This window comes from Acanthopagrus latus, chromosome 13 (genome assembly GCF_904848185.1).
Source record: "Acanthopagrus latus isolate v.2019 chromosome 13, fAcaLat1.1, whole genome shotgun sequence".
NCBI classification, from domain to species: domain Eukaryota; kingdom Metazoa; phylum Chordata; class Actinopteri; order Spariformes; family Sparidae; genus Acanthopagrus; species Acanthopagrus latus.
The window spans coordinates 25960034-25977121 of NC_051051.1; the positions used below are offsets into that span (position 1 = coordinate 25960034).

Consider the following 17088-nt stretch of genomic DNA (forward strand, 5'->3'; position numbering starts at 1 on the left):
CCTCCACCTCCTCCACCTCCTCCTCCACCTCCTCCACCTCCTCCTCCACCTTCACCTCCACCACCACCACTGCCGCGGCTGCTGCTGCTGCTGGAAAGAGCTTCTCTGCAGTGAAATATGCTGATCATGTCAGGCGAGGACGCACTGGCGAACACCTTCGATCTTGTGAAATGAAGTGTGATTAAATAGATTAGTCACATCTGGGTTTATTAATATCAAGAGTCGATCTGCTGTGTTTTCTCATGGAGGGATTTTCCTTTTTAATTAATCTACTGTAGTAAAAGTATCAATATGACTGAAACAATTATACAAACAATCATTTTCTGTCAATCAGCTGGTCGTTTGTGCATCTTTTGTTGTGGATTAATTGCACTTTTATAAGACAAAACAATTACTGAATTGTAAGAAATTGGATATTTTCTTCTCTTCTTCTCTCATTTTAATTTGTTTAATTTTACATTCTCTATCCAAACATCAGCATCAAACAACAAGCACCACTTTATGTTCGATAAATGTCTCTTTATTTCCAACTTGACACAAACACAGCAGATGTTTAGCACCAAAACCTACTTTAAAAAACACTGAAGCTCTTGTTGGCAGGTTGATTTCAAGTAATTTTTTCATCATGTCTCTTACTCATCGCCTCACCGCTGACTCATTTCTTCCCGACACAAAAGAGACTTTTTTTTTTAAAGGATAACTGTAATAATAAAAACTTGTAGAAACAAGCAACAAACTGATTAAAGCTAAAGTGTTGGCAGTGGGGACGGAAAGCTGACTACAAAAAAAATCACTGGATTAAGAATCTAAAGAGAGCCAACGAGATAAAACTGAAAATAAAATCATTTAACCTGATAGAAATTATATTATGTTTGTGTTTATTTCTTTAAAAGCGGTGTATATTCATTAAAGAGTGCAAACCAAAGGAAACAGCATCAAGCACGATATACAAACCTGTCAGATAAACAGCCGACAGCACAAAGCCAGACTGCTTTTGTCGACTTAATTAGTGCAGCAGCGACACACAGCAGGTGGTCGAACACCTTTAAAGTTGTTTTGTGAGCAGCCGATAAAAACGAAGAAGAAGAAGAACAAACACGCTGCATCTCTGAGACTCAGCTGGTTCTGTTATCGGTTATTTTATCATATCAGCCGTGAGAGTCGGGTGATTATCGGTTATTGTATCAGCTGAAAAGAATCCATATCGTGCATCCTTATAATACTTAAATACCCATTTTTATAATACTCTATAGTCTGTTTTTATTTTCGAATGCCCTCTACAGTTGTTCTGACTTGTTATTATGTAAATCTGTCTTTGCTGTGATTCTCATGTAAACACATTTGATTTTATCTGTTAATTCTGTTTGTTCTCAACCACATTAACATTAATCCAAAGCACATCTTCTGTATGAAGGTCAGAGGGAAACATCCACACAGGTCGACTGTGCCAGAGACATACTTATGTTAACTGTACAGTGGTGACCTCTAGTGGTCATAGTGATATTACAGCAGCAAACGAGGCAGTCAGGTGGCATAAAAGATGACAAAATCAGCACAAGGTGGAGGTTGAGTTGAGGTCGCTGCTCTTGGTGTGAAACCAGAAGTCAGACGGGGAGTTGTTTTAATTTAATACGCAGTTAATCTACATGCATCCAAGATGTAAACGCTACTCGAGGTCAGAAACTCCACGAAGAATCTTTAATGCAAAAACATTTCAGAGTTTTCAACGGGAAGTGAAATTAAATTCATTCACATAGAAATTAAAAATATATATCTCATGCTTTAAAAACAGAAAATGCTTTCAGATCCTGTTTGTGCATCTACATCCCCTCTGCTCTTATTTGTCCTCCTCCTCCTCCTCCTCCTCCTCTTCATCCTCGTCCTCCCCGTCACTGTCCTCTAACAGTCGGGACTGGAGAGCCAGCCGCTGCGCCACGGCAGTTACCATGGCAGCGCCCTTCCCGCTGCCGTCCTCCGAGACGACGAAGGTGATGTCACACTTGGGGGCGAGGAGGCGCACCGTCGCCTGGAGCTCCTCGCTGAAACTACAGAGGGGAGGAGGAGGAGGAGAGAGCATTAAATATGTTATTTCATATCTTCATACAGAATCTCTTCCATTATTGGAAAATGATTTTAGATTAGAATCAACTTTATTTACAAAATCTGAGATAATGAAACTCAGTGAAGTGCAGATTAATGTGCATCATATATTAATGAGGCAATAACATAACAAACGACGTGAGTTAAAAAATATAAACTGTAGTTCAGTGACGGTATAATTTAATTACTGAGAGCTCTGCAGCAGAAAATGTGTCAAACAGATAAAAGGAAAATAATCCTGAAGGAGCAGATTTGATTCAAACATGGACCTCCTCTGTTCTTCTTCTTCTTCTTCTTCTTCTCTTCTTCTTCTCTTCTTCATCTTCTTCTCTTCTCTTCTCTTCTCTTCTCTTCTCTTCTCTTCTCTTCTCTTCTCTTCTCTTCTCACAAAGGCAGGAAGTTTGTCAACCTGTCAACAACCAGCTCCACCTCCTGCCGACTCGCCCTGACACGTCGATATCATTTCACATCTTCTCAAAACGCAGAGAAAACAAACAAAGTCAAGACTTCCTGCTGCTTCGTTTGTACGGCGGCGGTTTCCTCTCGAGGTTCAGAACTGTTTCACAAACTAACTCCCATCAAATGTGGCTCTTGAATGAATGATGTGAAAATTATACTCAGTCCTATCAGAGGCTGCATGCAGAGCAGAAACTGCATTTTAATATCTATCTGAGCTCTGCAGAAGCCCCGAGGGACGACATCAGTGTCATGTTCAGTCATGTATCACAGTCTCTGCTGATCTGTTAATGTGACCGATGGAATAATGAGTATAATCAGCAGGTCAGATCTAACAGTGTGACATCTAATGGCCATACGTAGAGGTTTTTTAATAAATGACCATTTTCAAGTTACATATTTTATTTATTTTCATGTTGTTTTGAAAGTTCCTCTCTTGAGTCATCGTCTAAACTTGGCCTCCTGGACCTCCTACTGACAAAACTGTGTAAGGATTTAGGGCCATCACTGGGGCTTTGTAAGGACACTCCCACACACTGTAAGGACACTCTCACACTCTGTAATGACATTACCACACCATATAAGGACAATCCCACACACCACAAGGACACTCCCACACACTGTAAGGGCACTCCCACACACTGTAAGGACACTCTCACACTCTGTAATGACATTACCACACCATATAAGGACAATCCCACACACCACAAGGACACTCCCACACACTGTAAGGGCACTCCCATACACTGTAAGGACACTCTCACACTCTGTAATGACACTACCACACCATGTAGGTACACTACCACACCATATAAGGACATTCCCAAATACTTCAAGGACACTCCCACACAGAGTTTAAAACCCTGCAGCTCCCCTCCAGTTAGTTAGAAGTGAAGAAGCCTCTCGGATGAGAGGTGAAACATCTATAACAAACTGAAAACAGCTCCAGTTGCCTACGATACAGCACCTTAAAGAACCTTCATCAAAATGTTCAGTATTGTTAATTTATTGCTCATGTCCCTGCTAGTTTAAAGTCTGCTGTGATTAAGAATGGATCTCTAAATAACTTTTAGGCCAGTATCCAATCTTCCCTTCTTCTCTAAATTCTTAGAAAGAGTCGTGTCAAGGCAGCTTTCAGGCTTCCTGCTTCATACTCATTTTCTTGAATGTTGAACATCAGCTTTCAAACTGCCCTTTCTGAAGTGTCCAATCACTCTCCACTTACTTTGGACTCAAACTCTACCTTGGTGCTTCTGTTACTGGATCTCAGCGTTACATTTGATACCACTGATCATTGTTTAAAGTCAGTTTGGCATCTCGCTTGGCTAAAGTCTTACTTTTCAGACAGAACAAGTTGCGTTTCTTATAGTAATACTGCTTCAATATTTACTGATGTGAAGTGTGGAGTTCCCCCTGGCTCTGTTTTTTGGCCCTTTGCTCTTCTCTTTATTATCTTTGCTAGTAGCTGGGCACTTGTTTTAAAATGTAAATAAAACATAAACAGTCTGCAGAAGCCCTAAGATCTCAAATTCATTTGACAAGACATTACTTACACTTTCCTTTAAGTCCAAATCTTCCCTGTAGCTGCTGAGTTTAGTGTGTTGAGTTGAGTGTTAGTGCACACCCCGTCTGAAACAGTCATCAGCGGCGTAAATAATGTCTTTTCAAATCAATTTGCATTTGATTTTATTTGACTTTGATTACACCAGATGAGCTGTTTAAAGCCATATATTGCTGCTGTTGTTTTTGTCTTGATTAATAATGTCAGAATTACCATTTTTGGGTGAACTTATCCTTCAAATCATGAACACAAGAGAGGAAACAATTTTAACTTCATGTTCCTTACACATCTCAAATGTTCTTATTTCTGCTTATGAGTAAATCTGAATGTGTTATAAATAATGTATTATCAGTTTATGATTTATTTCACCCTTTAACTGCAAAAAACATTATATATTGCGTCTTACTTTGGGTGTTTCCTGTACACCGTCCCGTCCACCCCCACGGTGGTCTTCAGATGGTCCAGCCCGCGGTTGACGCGGATGCGGTTGGCGAGCGTTGCCAGGGCGGCAGCACAGAGACGGGCGGAGCGCGAGGAGATGGTGTCGCAGACCAGACGCACCACGCGGGAGTCGATGTCGTCCCACTTCAAACCCAACTTAGTGAGAATGTTCTGAGTGTTTTCCAGACCGCTGTCCTCCCTGAACCACGGAGACAGACAGGAAGTGAAGACAAACGTCAAAGAGGAAGTTTCAGAGAGGAAACAAAATGTTAAGTAGTTTAGTTTGAGAGCAACTAATCTGTGTTCGTCTGTCAGACACTCACTCCTCGATCTCAGAGATGAACTTTGTCTGAAATGTATTCGGAGTCAGCAGCTCCTCTGACGTCTGTCCTTTAAACAGCAGCTTCTCCTTCGCCAGCCTCACCAGGACGAGACGGACGATTTCCCCCAAATACATGCCGCTGATCATCTTCTCAAATCTGCAATGATGCAACAACAGAGTAGATTTTAACAAACAGCACAAAACATGAATTTCTATCATGATCTTAACAACTGTTGGATGGGTTGTTGTGAGTTTTTTGGCAGACATTCATGATCCTCAGAGGATGAATCTTAAAGACACAATGGATTTTTTTACACATAGATGAAAAAAAATAATGTGGAATATTTGCCGAATTTACAAGGAGGCCTGAGTGATTAAGAATTTCTTGTAGACAGCGTTTCACAAAGTTTATAAAGTTTCATTAAACACAGCAACTTGCAAAATTGAGCAATTTTTCAAAGGAGTCTGGGGACGACAAAGAATTAGCCTATATTGGTGACTGTTTAAGGCTTTCTTTCAAATCTGAAGTCTGATCTTCTTTGGTAACGGGGACAAAACATATTTTAAGCCCAAACAGGACCTTTTCTGAGCCCTAACAGGACCATGAGCACAGTGTTGTCACAGTATAAAATTTTATAACATTTTAGAGGCTGGAGGCAGAGAACCATCTTCATACGTACGTGTGGACGCCGGGGTTGATGGACGTCTTGTCCACCACCACGTCAAACTCGGTCTGGATGTCTCTCAGCGAGCCGTCGTCTCCGAAGCCGCCCCACTCTGTGTTGATGCACATCCGCCCGGCCTCGCCCTCCACCCGCTTCACGTTCTTCATCTCCTCCATGTAGCAGGCGTTGGTTCCCGTTCCTGCAGAAGAAGAGATGCACGGCGGAGACTAAATCAGATTCTGTCAGAGGTTGTTCTTCTTGGTATTTGTTACTTTGTAAAGTTTAATTTATTAATTTAACTAATAAATTATGATATATTATTATAAATAAATAGAAAAGCAAGGATTTATTGGTTTGCTGTTGACTATGAAATTCATCACCAACTATTTTGATAATCTATTAATCAGTTTATGTAATTTATTAAGATAAATGTGTCCCAAATTCTCTGATTTCACCTTTATTAATGTTCATGACAGTAAACAAAACATTTGAGGACGTCACCCTGAGCTTTGGGAAACACAGATCAATGATTTTTTTCACCATTTTCTGACATGGATCAAACATGTTATTCTCTCAGGTTTCCTATTATAACATGTTAAATTAAATGTTTTCTTTAGATCACAAATTATTTATTTTTTAAATACAGAATAACAAATATTGATTTCCTGAAAAAAGGGAATGAAATGTTCTTGAGATCTCAAAAAACTGTTAAATTCAACAATTTTGACAGTCGATTAATCAGTTTGTGTATTTTTCCAGCTTCATGAATATGAAACACTTTCTTGTTTCTTTCCTCTTCTGTGCCAGTAAACTGAATATATTTGGAGTTGTGGACAAAAAGAGACATTTGAGGACTTAATCTTGGACACTGACTAAAAAAAATAAATCAAGAACATAAGCATCAGACTGATCGATGGTGAAAATAATAGCTAGTTGCTGCACAGAATAATATAAAGTGATTAAAATAATCTTCACCTCTGTATTTTGGTGTGAATACTTTTACTGTTACCACATTTTGAATCCCATCCTTTGTCTTGTATTAAAGTATTTCTGCTCTGTGGTGTCAGAGCCAGACTGAAGTCGCTGTCGTTGTTTACTTATCGAAGCGCGAGGTTACCGATGATCATGCCGATCTCGCAGCTCTGGTCTCTGTAGCCGCAGCTCATCATCGTGCCCACTGTGTCGTTCACCATGGCAACTGAACCTATATCATAATCCTGCAGAGAGACACAGCGACAGGCGGGCGTGTTTACGTCCTGCCTATTTATAATCTGTATACCCAATAACCTGCCCACACACACACACACACACACAGATACAGGAGTGTCACATTGTTTTTTTAAAAGTCTGAACAAAGAAACTAAACAAATTTCAGTTATTGCAGGTTTATAATCGATCGGCTCATCAATGACTGACCCCTCTCCTCTGAATGGCCTCTTTCAGCAGCTTCACCACGTCTTCTCCTTCCACTCCGGAGCATCTGAAGCCTTTGGTCCAGCGGATCAGGATGCTCTGTGGAGACAGAAATGCCCAAGAATGACTACAAAAAGACAAAAAACTCTCCTTCTCACAACAACAACACAGTGTGAAGACTAAACTTGTTCTTATTCGAGCTCTTTTAGATACACAAACGTTTTTCAAACATCTCATTTTTAAAGAAACCTCTTCTTAGACTTTGTCACATGTACTGTGTGTGAAAAATCTTTGTTCAGTGGATTAAAAAGTGCCATAACTGTACTTATAGTGTGAGTAAATGTACTTAGTTACATTCACAGTGCAGATGGCAGACATGATGATGACTCGTACAACAGATCAGGACAAGGCATAAATATTGTTCTTACCTCAGAGAAAATTTAAAGTAGCAGAAAATTTGGAAAAACAACAAATTCTGTTTTAAAATGAGGCCCATTGATTGTTCAGCTGTAGTGTGTGTGTGTGTGTGTGTGTGTGTGTGTGTGTGTGTGTGAGACCTTGTCGATTTCCTTCTGTTCACAGGGGAACGAGAAGGTGAAGCCCAGAGGAAGAGTGTGTCCCTTCAGATCCTGGGAGACGAGGAAGTCGCCCAGACAGGCCGCGATGTGGTCGAACAGCTGCATGCAGAGAGACGCACAGGTTGTTAATCCCGACATCTTTAATATTTCACAAGACATAAATGAGATAGCGTAGTGAGTAATGTGATATATGATGAGGTAAACCAGTGGGTGCAAACCGTCTGTTTTAAAGAGGACATTTTTTTTTTTGCTCCATGTAAAACTTCTGAACTAAACGGAGAATCAGAAAAACACTCCTGCACCTTTTCTTCTGTAAGTACATCTCTGTATAACAGATAGAATAATGTGTTTCTTCAGAACTAAAGCATGTAAATTTATTCTTGTAGGACCCCCAAATAAAAACATGAACCTGAACATCAGCATCTTTAAACCAGGGACAAGCACGAGTTCCAGAATAAGCTTCATCTAACTTATTTAATGTATAATGTTCCAAGTGTTTCCCACACATATACTTTACTTGGGTGGGCCCAAGTACATTTGTTGACCCATTTTAGCATTTCATACTTTTGTTTTTCGTTTCTTCCTCTAACATTTCTTGAATCACTTTGTTTTGTCATTTTGTTTGTGTCACCTGTTCTCCGGTTCCCAGCATCATCTCCTGTGGGATGGCGCAGATCTGACTGTCCATCTTCAGCACCTTCTGCTCCTCCTCCACCACTCGGACATGAAGCACTCGGAAGTTTGTCCCGCCGAGATCCAACGCCAGGAAGTCTCCGCTCTCTGCCGGAAGAAACAACAGATCACTCGACGAAAGGAGGAAAAGAGTAGTATTTGTTTTTATAACTTTCTCTCCACCACTTTCAATTCCTCAGATGTGTCGTCTCCAGTTGGACCCTCTCGATATAAACAACAACAACATAAAGTAAATATATGTCAGTAACAGATAACCGGCCTCACCCGTCCCGTCCGGCGTGGCCCTGACGAACGTGGGCAGCATCTTGACGGCCGCCCTGTGATGACTGTGTTTCCCCAAACCTCGAATCAGATCCTTCCTCAGCCGAGCAGAAACGTCCTGCAGCTTCTCCAGAGACAGACGGAACGGCGCCAGGTAGTCCTGCACCTGAACACAACACACAGGTGTGCAGACTGAACAAGAGAGAGTTTCTACTGATCGAGCTGCATTCAATTATAATGTGTCTGAGTTTGCTTCATTCGCCTGTTTGTTTGCTGTTATTTTTCATTTTGTTTATTTTCAGTAAATTATACATTATATAGAATGAACAATATATCATGCAGAACATTTTCATACATATATATTTAATTTTTGTTGCACACAATTTATGAGTGTCCACACAAAGTCAGATGGTAAATAACAGCTCTTATAAATAATACACTTAAAATAATAATTAATAATAATAAAAGTGTTTGACGAGGTGAACCAGGATTAAGATATTTCAGGAGGCAATTTATATCAGCTGGTTAAAAAAATAAACAAAGTGTCTGAGACAGATTGTATATCATTTATCCACAAGATGGCAGCGTTTCATCGACACCGGTCGCTGCTGCGCTGCAGTGTTACCTCCCATCACTGAGTCGGACATAATGAAACTCTATCATCATTTTTAAGCAGGTTCCAAAACACCAGAGTGACGTCCTGAAGACACGAGGCGAGGCCGAGCCCTGAGGCTGCGATGACATCATGATTCATGAATGAACCGAACCGCCCTCAGTGATTGGTCGACAGGTCAGTGACTGAGACATAAAGACAGGATCAATACACAGGAGCAGTGATTAAATGTAAGAATGAAGAGACGTTTCTCTTCGTCCTGCTGAAGCTTCATCACAGATCATCCTGTAACTTCACCCCGCTTAAAATATTTACAGTAAAATATATTTAATTACTCCTCTGACTCTGCCTGGTGCACAGATTTTATGTCAGTCTGAGAATTAGACACAATTTGATGTTAATCCCTAAAACTGCCAACGACTAAATTTATAACACGTTTGAGCTGCAGTAAATGAAAACGCTCGTATGTTTCGGCTCACTGAATGAGTCACTTTGTGCAGGAAGCAGCCCGGCTGGTACAGAATGTAACGATCCTCTGGAGATGGCAGCAACTATTCACATTTGTCTTCCTGTTTCCTTTAAAGCTGGAAACAAAAACTCTGCTCAGCTTCTGGAAGCTGTAAACGCCAAACTACATCAACATGTCGTTCTCTGAAGAGAAACACAGGTGTGATCACACCTGCACAGCACTTTGTGATTTAAATCTGTTGGTCCGACCGGTTCGTCCAGAAAGATGTGAGTCAAGGATCAAAATACCACCTTCATCACTCAAATATGAGCTGTCATTCACAATTAAGACTCAGGTTTGGTAACGTTCAGCAGACTCGAGGTGTGAAGGTGTGGAGAGCAGACGACAGGTAACACACAGATCCTCATCCTGCTTCTACTGACGGCCTCTGTTGTGTGATGTAACATAACACAACACAATGTAACATGACAGAATAATATAACATAGCATAAAATAAAATTACAAAACAACATTAAAATAACTTAAAATAAAATAAAATAACATCAAATAACATCAAAATGACATAAAATAACATAAGATAGTATAAAATAACATAAAATAATATAAAATAACACAATAACAAGAAAACTTTGTCTGTTGTTGGTTTGTTGGTTCAGATCTTAAAATCACTTTGACGTCTTGACCAACTTTGTTGTTGACATTGTTTTTTTGATATCCGTGTCTTCATCAGGCTGAATGAACCAAACTAAACCCGTCTGTGTTTTCTCAGACACACCTGAAGTAAACACACCTTTACAACAGGTGTCTGTACGTCCAGGTTTCAACATGGAGGCTCAGACTGGATCACAAACAGAACCTGTTCCTGGTGGGATGGTGGATATTTTCCTTGGCTGGCTGGTTGGATTTTCTCACCATCATCGTTTTCACAAGCGTCTGAAATACCTCAGACAAGTTTCAACAGTCCTGCTGCTACAATAATATGATAATAAGAAGGAGGTACGTCGTCAAATAAATGTCAGCCGCCGACTGAGAGTCACATCCCAGCAGATTTCAGCAAATCTGACAGCACATTCCCGATTAACTGTCTGCTAAAGCTAACATTGCTAACGCTACATGTGGACACGGCACATTTGTGGTTTTACGATTATTTTATTTATTTACCACCAAAATCTGCAGTAATATCTGTAACTACAGGTGTTTAAATCAGCTGACAGGACGACTTCTCTCAGCAGATGCTACCAGATGAAGCTAGCTAGCTTGTTCATTAACACAATCTGATTGGGCTGGTGGAAAACTCCTCACCCAGCTGACTTTTTAAAAATATTTCCAGCTGGTTTTAAACAAAACCCTTCAAAGATTTTTATGCAGCTGAGGGCTGTAATGCTACAAATATGAGGCTAAAGCTAACAGGTGCTAAAGAGTTAGCATCCTCACCGGCAGATGATATATGAAGATGACATGTTAAATAAAGATTAGGGGGTATTACTGTTACGGAGGCCCTGTGGGGACATTGATGAAAATAATATTATCGCTTAATTTTATTTGTCACTTCACTTTTTATCTCTCAACTTTTTGCATGTATCTTTTATTCATTGATTGACATTTGCTGCCATTGCTTAATATAACAGTGTGTGGAAAAGTTTCCCAGCAGTCTTTGAGTTCATCCTGTTTCTGCTGCAGCACCAGGATCTGGATCAGGATCAGGACCTGTTGCAACATACGTTTCTTCTTCCCCCTCACGACCTGCAGTACTTTTCCAGAGGCGTGTTGGTTCAGGTCTCGTCTCTCTCCTTCATCGCCTCCTCCCCTCATGTGATTTCCTCCCTCTCTTGTCTCGACGTGCTCGTTCCCTCCTTCACCTCAGAGGAGGTGTGGCCGACTCTGTTCCTACATTATGACTCTGGTGGTTTGGACCATTAAAAGAACTGACATTGGCTCTAAGCCTGCCGGTAACTAACAGCAGATCTCTGTGCAAATATTCACAGTAACAATAAACCAGAGTTGGATCGTTTACTGCAGTGAAACACAGTTTAAAATTACTCTGATACAAGTCCTGCAAGTAAAGGTTTAACAGACGGATCCATCCCAGAATAATCTACATTTATGAGTGAATCAATGAATGTCTCCCTGCTGCTCAGTGAAGACTTGTGATGTAATAATATCCTTTGTTTATAATTTTTAGTTTTATTTGAAAATCTGCATAAAAACCGGAATTATAGAAATAAATGTAGAGCAGATAAAACCACAATACATGTCTGTGAAACGTGGAGGAGTAGAAGTATAGAGGACTGGAGAATGGTGCTGATATTTTTGTACCTTTTTTCTTGTAGGATTTAATGTAATATTGAAGCATAAACATGTTTATTTCTTAAATATTTGAGGAAATAAAACGAGATCTGTCAGAATAAAGTATATGCAACATTTCAAACCGATCTGCTGAGAAAAATGCAGCAGATTACTACATTTATTCCAGCTGCTGTCAGTGTTCACGTTGTGACAAATCATTTCGTGTCCTGTAACAGATCGTAATCACACGGCCGCCGCTCTCCTCTGATGTCACGCTCAGGTGTGAAAGCTCGGTCCTGACTGATGACCCGTTAGCTTCCGTTAGACAACAGCTAACGTTAGCATTCAACAACTGCCTGATGATGTCACACGGTACAATAGGAAATGTGTGAATTATTCTAAAACATCTTGGACACGTTTATTTAAAATAGTGATGTTTGTTGGAAAGTGGTTGAATGCTAACGACAGCTAATCTTTACTGTGAAATAACGGCTCAAAGAACTTCTGGAGTCTCTCGATCAATCATCGTCTCTGCTGCCGATCGTTTTGAGTAGCGGTGGTATTAAAAAGACAAACTCAGATTCTCTTTGTGTTAATATGAATTTACATGGCGTACCCCGCCACCGATAATGGAAACTACTTTGCAGAAAGGTAAATAAGTAAAGGATCTGATTCTTCTTCTTCCACCTCTGTGAGCGTTTAGTCTTGAACAGTGAAGAACCAGATCATAACGGGAGGATCCTCCTTTACGTGTAATGGAGAACGGGTGTGACCGTGAGTGTTTTCGTCCGGTAAAAGAAACAGGAGGGTGTCGGAGAAATGATAAAAATGCTGCTTCTCGTCACAAACACATCACTGTGACTCACTGCAGTAAACTTCACAAGAGGAGTGATGGGTTTGACTCCCACATCTGAGAGGTGAACTGTCCCTGGTCACTGCAGGTCATGAAGCTAAAAATGTCAAATTAAGGACACAGAGTCATATTTTATACCACTGAATGTTCTGAATGTCTCAGCTGTCTGAGTCAGATTTGTATAAACTCTTTGATTTCCTAATCAGAGAATACTCCCGGCAAAGTGTTGCGCAATGAGAAGTAAAACATGCGGATGGAAAGTTACGGATACACATGAACGCCGTCACTGTGGCAACCTGTTCCCCACATGCTGCAGAAGAAGTTGTTGTCAGCTTCAGCATCAGGAGCTGTGAGAAGAACTCCTCCTCAGGTGTCACGTACCTTACTGAGCGTGTCCTCAGGGATGCCGTTCAGGTGCAGGACCGAGAAGTCGCCGCTAATTTTGGGCTTCTTGGAAATATGTGTGCTCATCTTAGTGCTGGCTGCTTACCTGGACAGGAGAGGTTAAAGGGTCAGTGCACCCAAATTACAAGACATACTGTTTAATCCTGAGCCACCACCCTGATACATACGGACCAACAAGAAGGCTAATCACAGTCAGCCTACGCTTACCTTTGCTTGTTTAGCTACTGAAAAATGATGCTGGAGATTTCTGTTTACATGCTAATATAAACTGATATCAACTTCTGTGCCTTATTGCTTGCGACTGTCAACGGTTAGCTAACAGGCTGTAGCACAAACATGCTTCAAAACTTAATAGAGGATGTAATGAAATGCTAAATGTTAGCAAACTGACCTGAGAGAGAAAAGCAGTCAAAGAATATGCTACATGCTAATTATTCATAACAAAGACATTCAGTAGCTCATTAGCGAGACATTTGAAAGCTAGCATGGCTAATCTGAAGCTCAGCTAGGCTCAGTAGCAATGATATAACTCTGTGCTTCTTACATTTTTTTAGCTAGTAAGCTAATATAACAGTTGCTTAAACAACAATGTGATATTTGAGTTTTCTGTTTCAGCAACAGTTGTAATTTTAACAAATAACTTGGATTATTTAGTAGACAACATTTTAAGTTTGAAGCTCAATGCTCTGAAGCTATGATATAACTTTGTGGATTAGCTAATAAGCTAACATAAGAGCCCAAAAAACATAAAGTCAGTTTCTAAGAGATGTAATTTAGCCGCAAAATATGAGCTAACTAACTGGAGAGAAAGGAGGAACTGGGATTAGATCAACGCTACATGCTAACTATGTTATTAATGAAAGTCTGAGGCCCAGTAGCTGTGATATAACTTTACAGATGCTACTATTTTAGCTAGCAGGCTAACATAAGATCCCCAAAACACAAACAGGAGACCTCGTCTCCATATCACACCAAAAAAACTGAACATTTGTTATCTTACAGAATGTTTTCTGTCCCCAGAACATCATTTAAAATTAAAAAATATATTTTTATATGTATATTTAGAGCTCCTACATATTGTAAGTGCTTTTTCACTGCATGTAAAATAAAACAACATTCGCAAGAACATTTATTTTAATGTTTTAAGCCCAAATCAAACCTCATGTTGAGTCAGAGTTTGTCCTGCATGTTATTAAGGAAGTTCCTCAGACGACTCTGTGTATAGACACGTAAACTGTCTCTGGTTTAAAACGATGTTCAAATATGTGTACCTGTTCACTAGCTGTTGGACTCGCTCTTAATCAATATTGGTTTTGGAGCCTGAGGCCGATCGGCTGTTACCTGAAGTTGATTCAAGAGGTGTCTGATGGATATTAATTGTGTGCAGATGTTCCTGATCACCTGGACGTGAGAGGTTAAAGGGTCAGTGCACCCAAATGACAAGACACGCTGTTTAATCCTGGTTTCACGCTGTTTAATCCTGAGTGCACCCAGACCTGCGTGCACTCAGGATTAAACACTGTGTCTTGTCATTTGGACAAAAAGAGACCTGAGCAGCTCAGACAAGTCATTATTATGAACCACACATCTGGAACAAACTGCAGCTCCGGCTCTCACCACGTTTAACTCCAGGCTGACGACCTCACTGTGTCCTTTATTTTATGAGGCCTAAATAAAGAGCTGATTTCACACTCGACAAACACGCAAAATAGGAACAGAAAGAGTTCCTGAATACTGAAACCATCGGTCACATTGTGAGACGACACATGATCCCTGACAAACATCCTGCGTAATATACTTCTATAATTTGACTTAATAGGTGACTGGACTTCTTCTCTTTCTGCTGCCACTTTAAGTGAAGTGAATAACTTGCCACACAAAAGCTTGAGACATGTGTGACCTGTGAGGAAGCTCCGGCTGGTGACGACACCCTCGGATCAGGTGCCTGTTGTGTTTTTGGGTGGAGTCTCTTTAAGATCACATTACAGGAGTTGTGGCTCCGCGTGTTTAGGTTAAACCCAACCGATTACATGATTTCTGTCTCGGAGAAGGACTGAGACTCCTCTACGGTCACAGTCAGAGATCTCTGTCTGTCAGGGAACATCTCCGCCCCTGTTGACATGAATGGAAACCTGTGACACTCAGTCTTCTTCCACCTGGATGAGAATTATGGAGGTTGTACTCGAGGAACGCCCCGTCAGAGTCACACCTGAGCTGAGAGTCCGTCTCAGCATTGATTCATTTCAGCTTCTGTCTTTTTCTATAGTGTCCTGATCTTCCAGATTCTCTTAAAAGTTCCTCTAAAGATCTTAATCTGACACCTGAAACAACACCTGACCCTTCAGGATCAGCAGCACAAACCTGAACCACCTTATGCAGGTTCAAAGGAGCATTTGGGGTCCCTGAAGGCACCAGGAAACCCACCAGACCTGTTTGCCGGCAGCCTTAAGTATCAAAGAAGTATGTTACAATCTGTCTGGAGCTGCAGAGCATATTTGTGTATGATATGTCAGAGCCACTGGTCGTATTTCCACAGACAGGTTGTCAAATCTAGGGTTCAGGGACCCCTCCAGGGTCCTTTAAAAATGAAGCAGAGGGTCTCCGGGTGGAGACAAGTAGCTGATGTCGAGCTGAGAAGTTCAGCCACGATGAAAACTTTAAAAACTAGAACAGTAAATCCTCCTCAGTCTGCTGGTTTTATAACTTCATGTTAACAGACACATCATCAAACATCTGCTCTGTAAAATGTCCTAAAGAAAAGTCACTCACCCTCCTGCGTCCTCGCACTGACAGGATGAACTTCCTCAGTGAAGCAGAGAGTGTGTTGAACAGTGTTTACACCCACTGATCATCTCAACACGCGTTAATGTCGCAACACGACGAGACGCTGCTGCGTTTGTCTCCTGAGCGCAGAGACGCGCAGCGGGGCGGGAGCGGCACGAATCCAAACAGCTGATTTCACGAAACTAAACCCGCAACAAGAACCGCAGACGAGCTTCACCGACAGCACCGCGGGATCTGGTTCTGATCGGGTCCGCGGGAAGCTGCTGGAGAGCGCGTCTGGTTCCGGCTGCGCGTAAAGACGCACAAGGAGCGCAGTCAAACATCATCATCATCAAAATCAATTTACTGCTGCGAGTTATTAATTTACTCTAAGACAGGTACAGTGTATGTACTCAAGTACACATCTGAGGAGTAGTTTATTCTCATGTCACTTTCTGTGTTTCTAAAAAGTACCCAGAATTCTCACCTGAGTAAAAGTAAAGTGTTAAAATGTCACTTCAGTAAAATTTAAAGTCGCTCACATGAACAGTACTCCAGCAAAAGTATTTAATTACATGTACTTAAGTATCAAAAGTAAAACATTTAAGTAAAGTAAAGCATCAGGTTAGAAATCAGTGTATTGTGTATCTGTAATTCATTACTTTAAAGTTTGTTCCTTTGGCTTTGATGCAACATGTAATCTGCAAAGTAACGAGCTACCAAAGTCATCAACTACATGAAGTGTAACGTCTGATCCAAGATGAGGTGTAGTGGAAGAATCAAGGAGCAGAAAATGGAAATACTCGAGTAAAGACCCTCCAAACTGTCCTCAGAGACAACCTGAGGTACTTCTGACTGAACCACGTGTTTGATCATTTAGTTACTAGTTACTTTGCAGGAGCCAAAGTAAAACACTTTTCTATTTTTTTTCTAAAGCAAATATCACTCACAATATTCAGAAAATAAGCTGAATCGTATAAATATCTGTATAATTTACTTGTACTCTTACTTTTGATACTCAAGTTGAATACTTTTACTCGAGTGGGACTTTGTGGGTATTTTGTTTGTCACACAGTTGAAACAGTTTCATCGTTGATTTGAACTTTAACAGTGTTTGTCTTCGTTACTGCAGCTGAACGTTGTGACAGCGACTCTGATGAAACAACAGGCTGCTTGTTGCCTCACATGAAACCTCAGAGTGAAACTTAA

The 17088-nt window shown here is 40.7% G+C and overlaps 1 protein-coding gene across 4 annotated transcripts; it reads right to left on the reverse strand.

The window, feature by feature from the left end:
• Positions 1-498: 498 nt before the first annotated feature.
• Positions 499-16015, reverse strand: LOC119031006 (hexokinase-2-like). 4 transcript variants are annotated; one of them, XM_037119057.1, is made up of 11 exons: positions 15886-16015; positions 13093-13201; positions 8494-8656; positions 8168-8316; positions 7516-7635; positions 6962-7057; positions 6663-6762; positions 5561-5744; positions 4882-5037; positions 4524-4757; positions 499-2045 (listed from the first exon to the last, which is right to left on the reverse strand). In XM_037119057.1, the coding sequence occupies exons 2-11, from the start codon at positions 13180-13182 to the stop codon at positions 1838-1840; spliced, it is 1500 nt and encodes a 499-aa protein (XP_036974952.1). In that variant the 5' UTR covers positions 13183-13201; positions 15886-16015; the 3' UTR covers positions 499-1837. The 4 variants fall into 4 exon arrangements, with proteins under 4 accessions (XP_036974952.1, XP_036974955.1, XP_036974956.1 ...); XM_037119060.1 differs by lacking the exon at positions 15886-16015 and adding an exon at positions 14458-14568; XM_037119061.1 differs by lacking the exon at positions 15886-16015 and adding an exon at positions 13508-13949.
• Positions 16016-17088: the final 1073 nt, after the last annotated feature.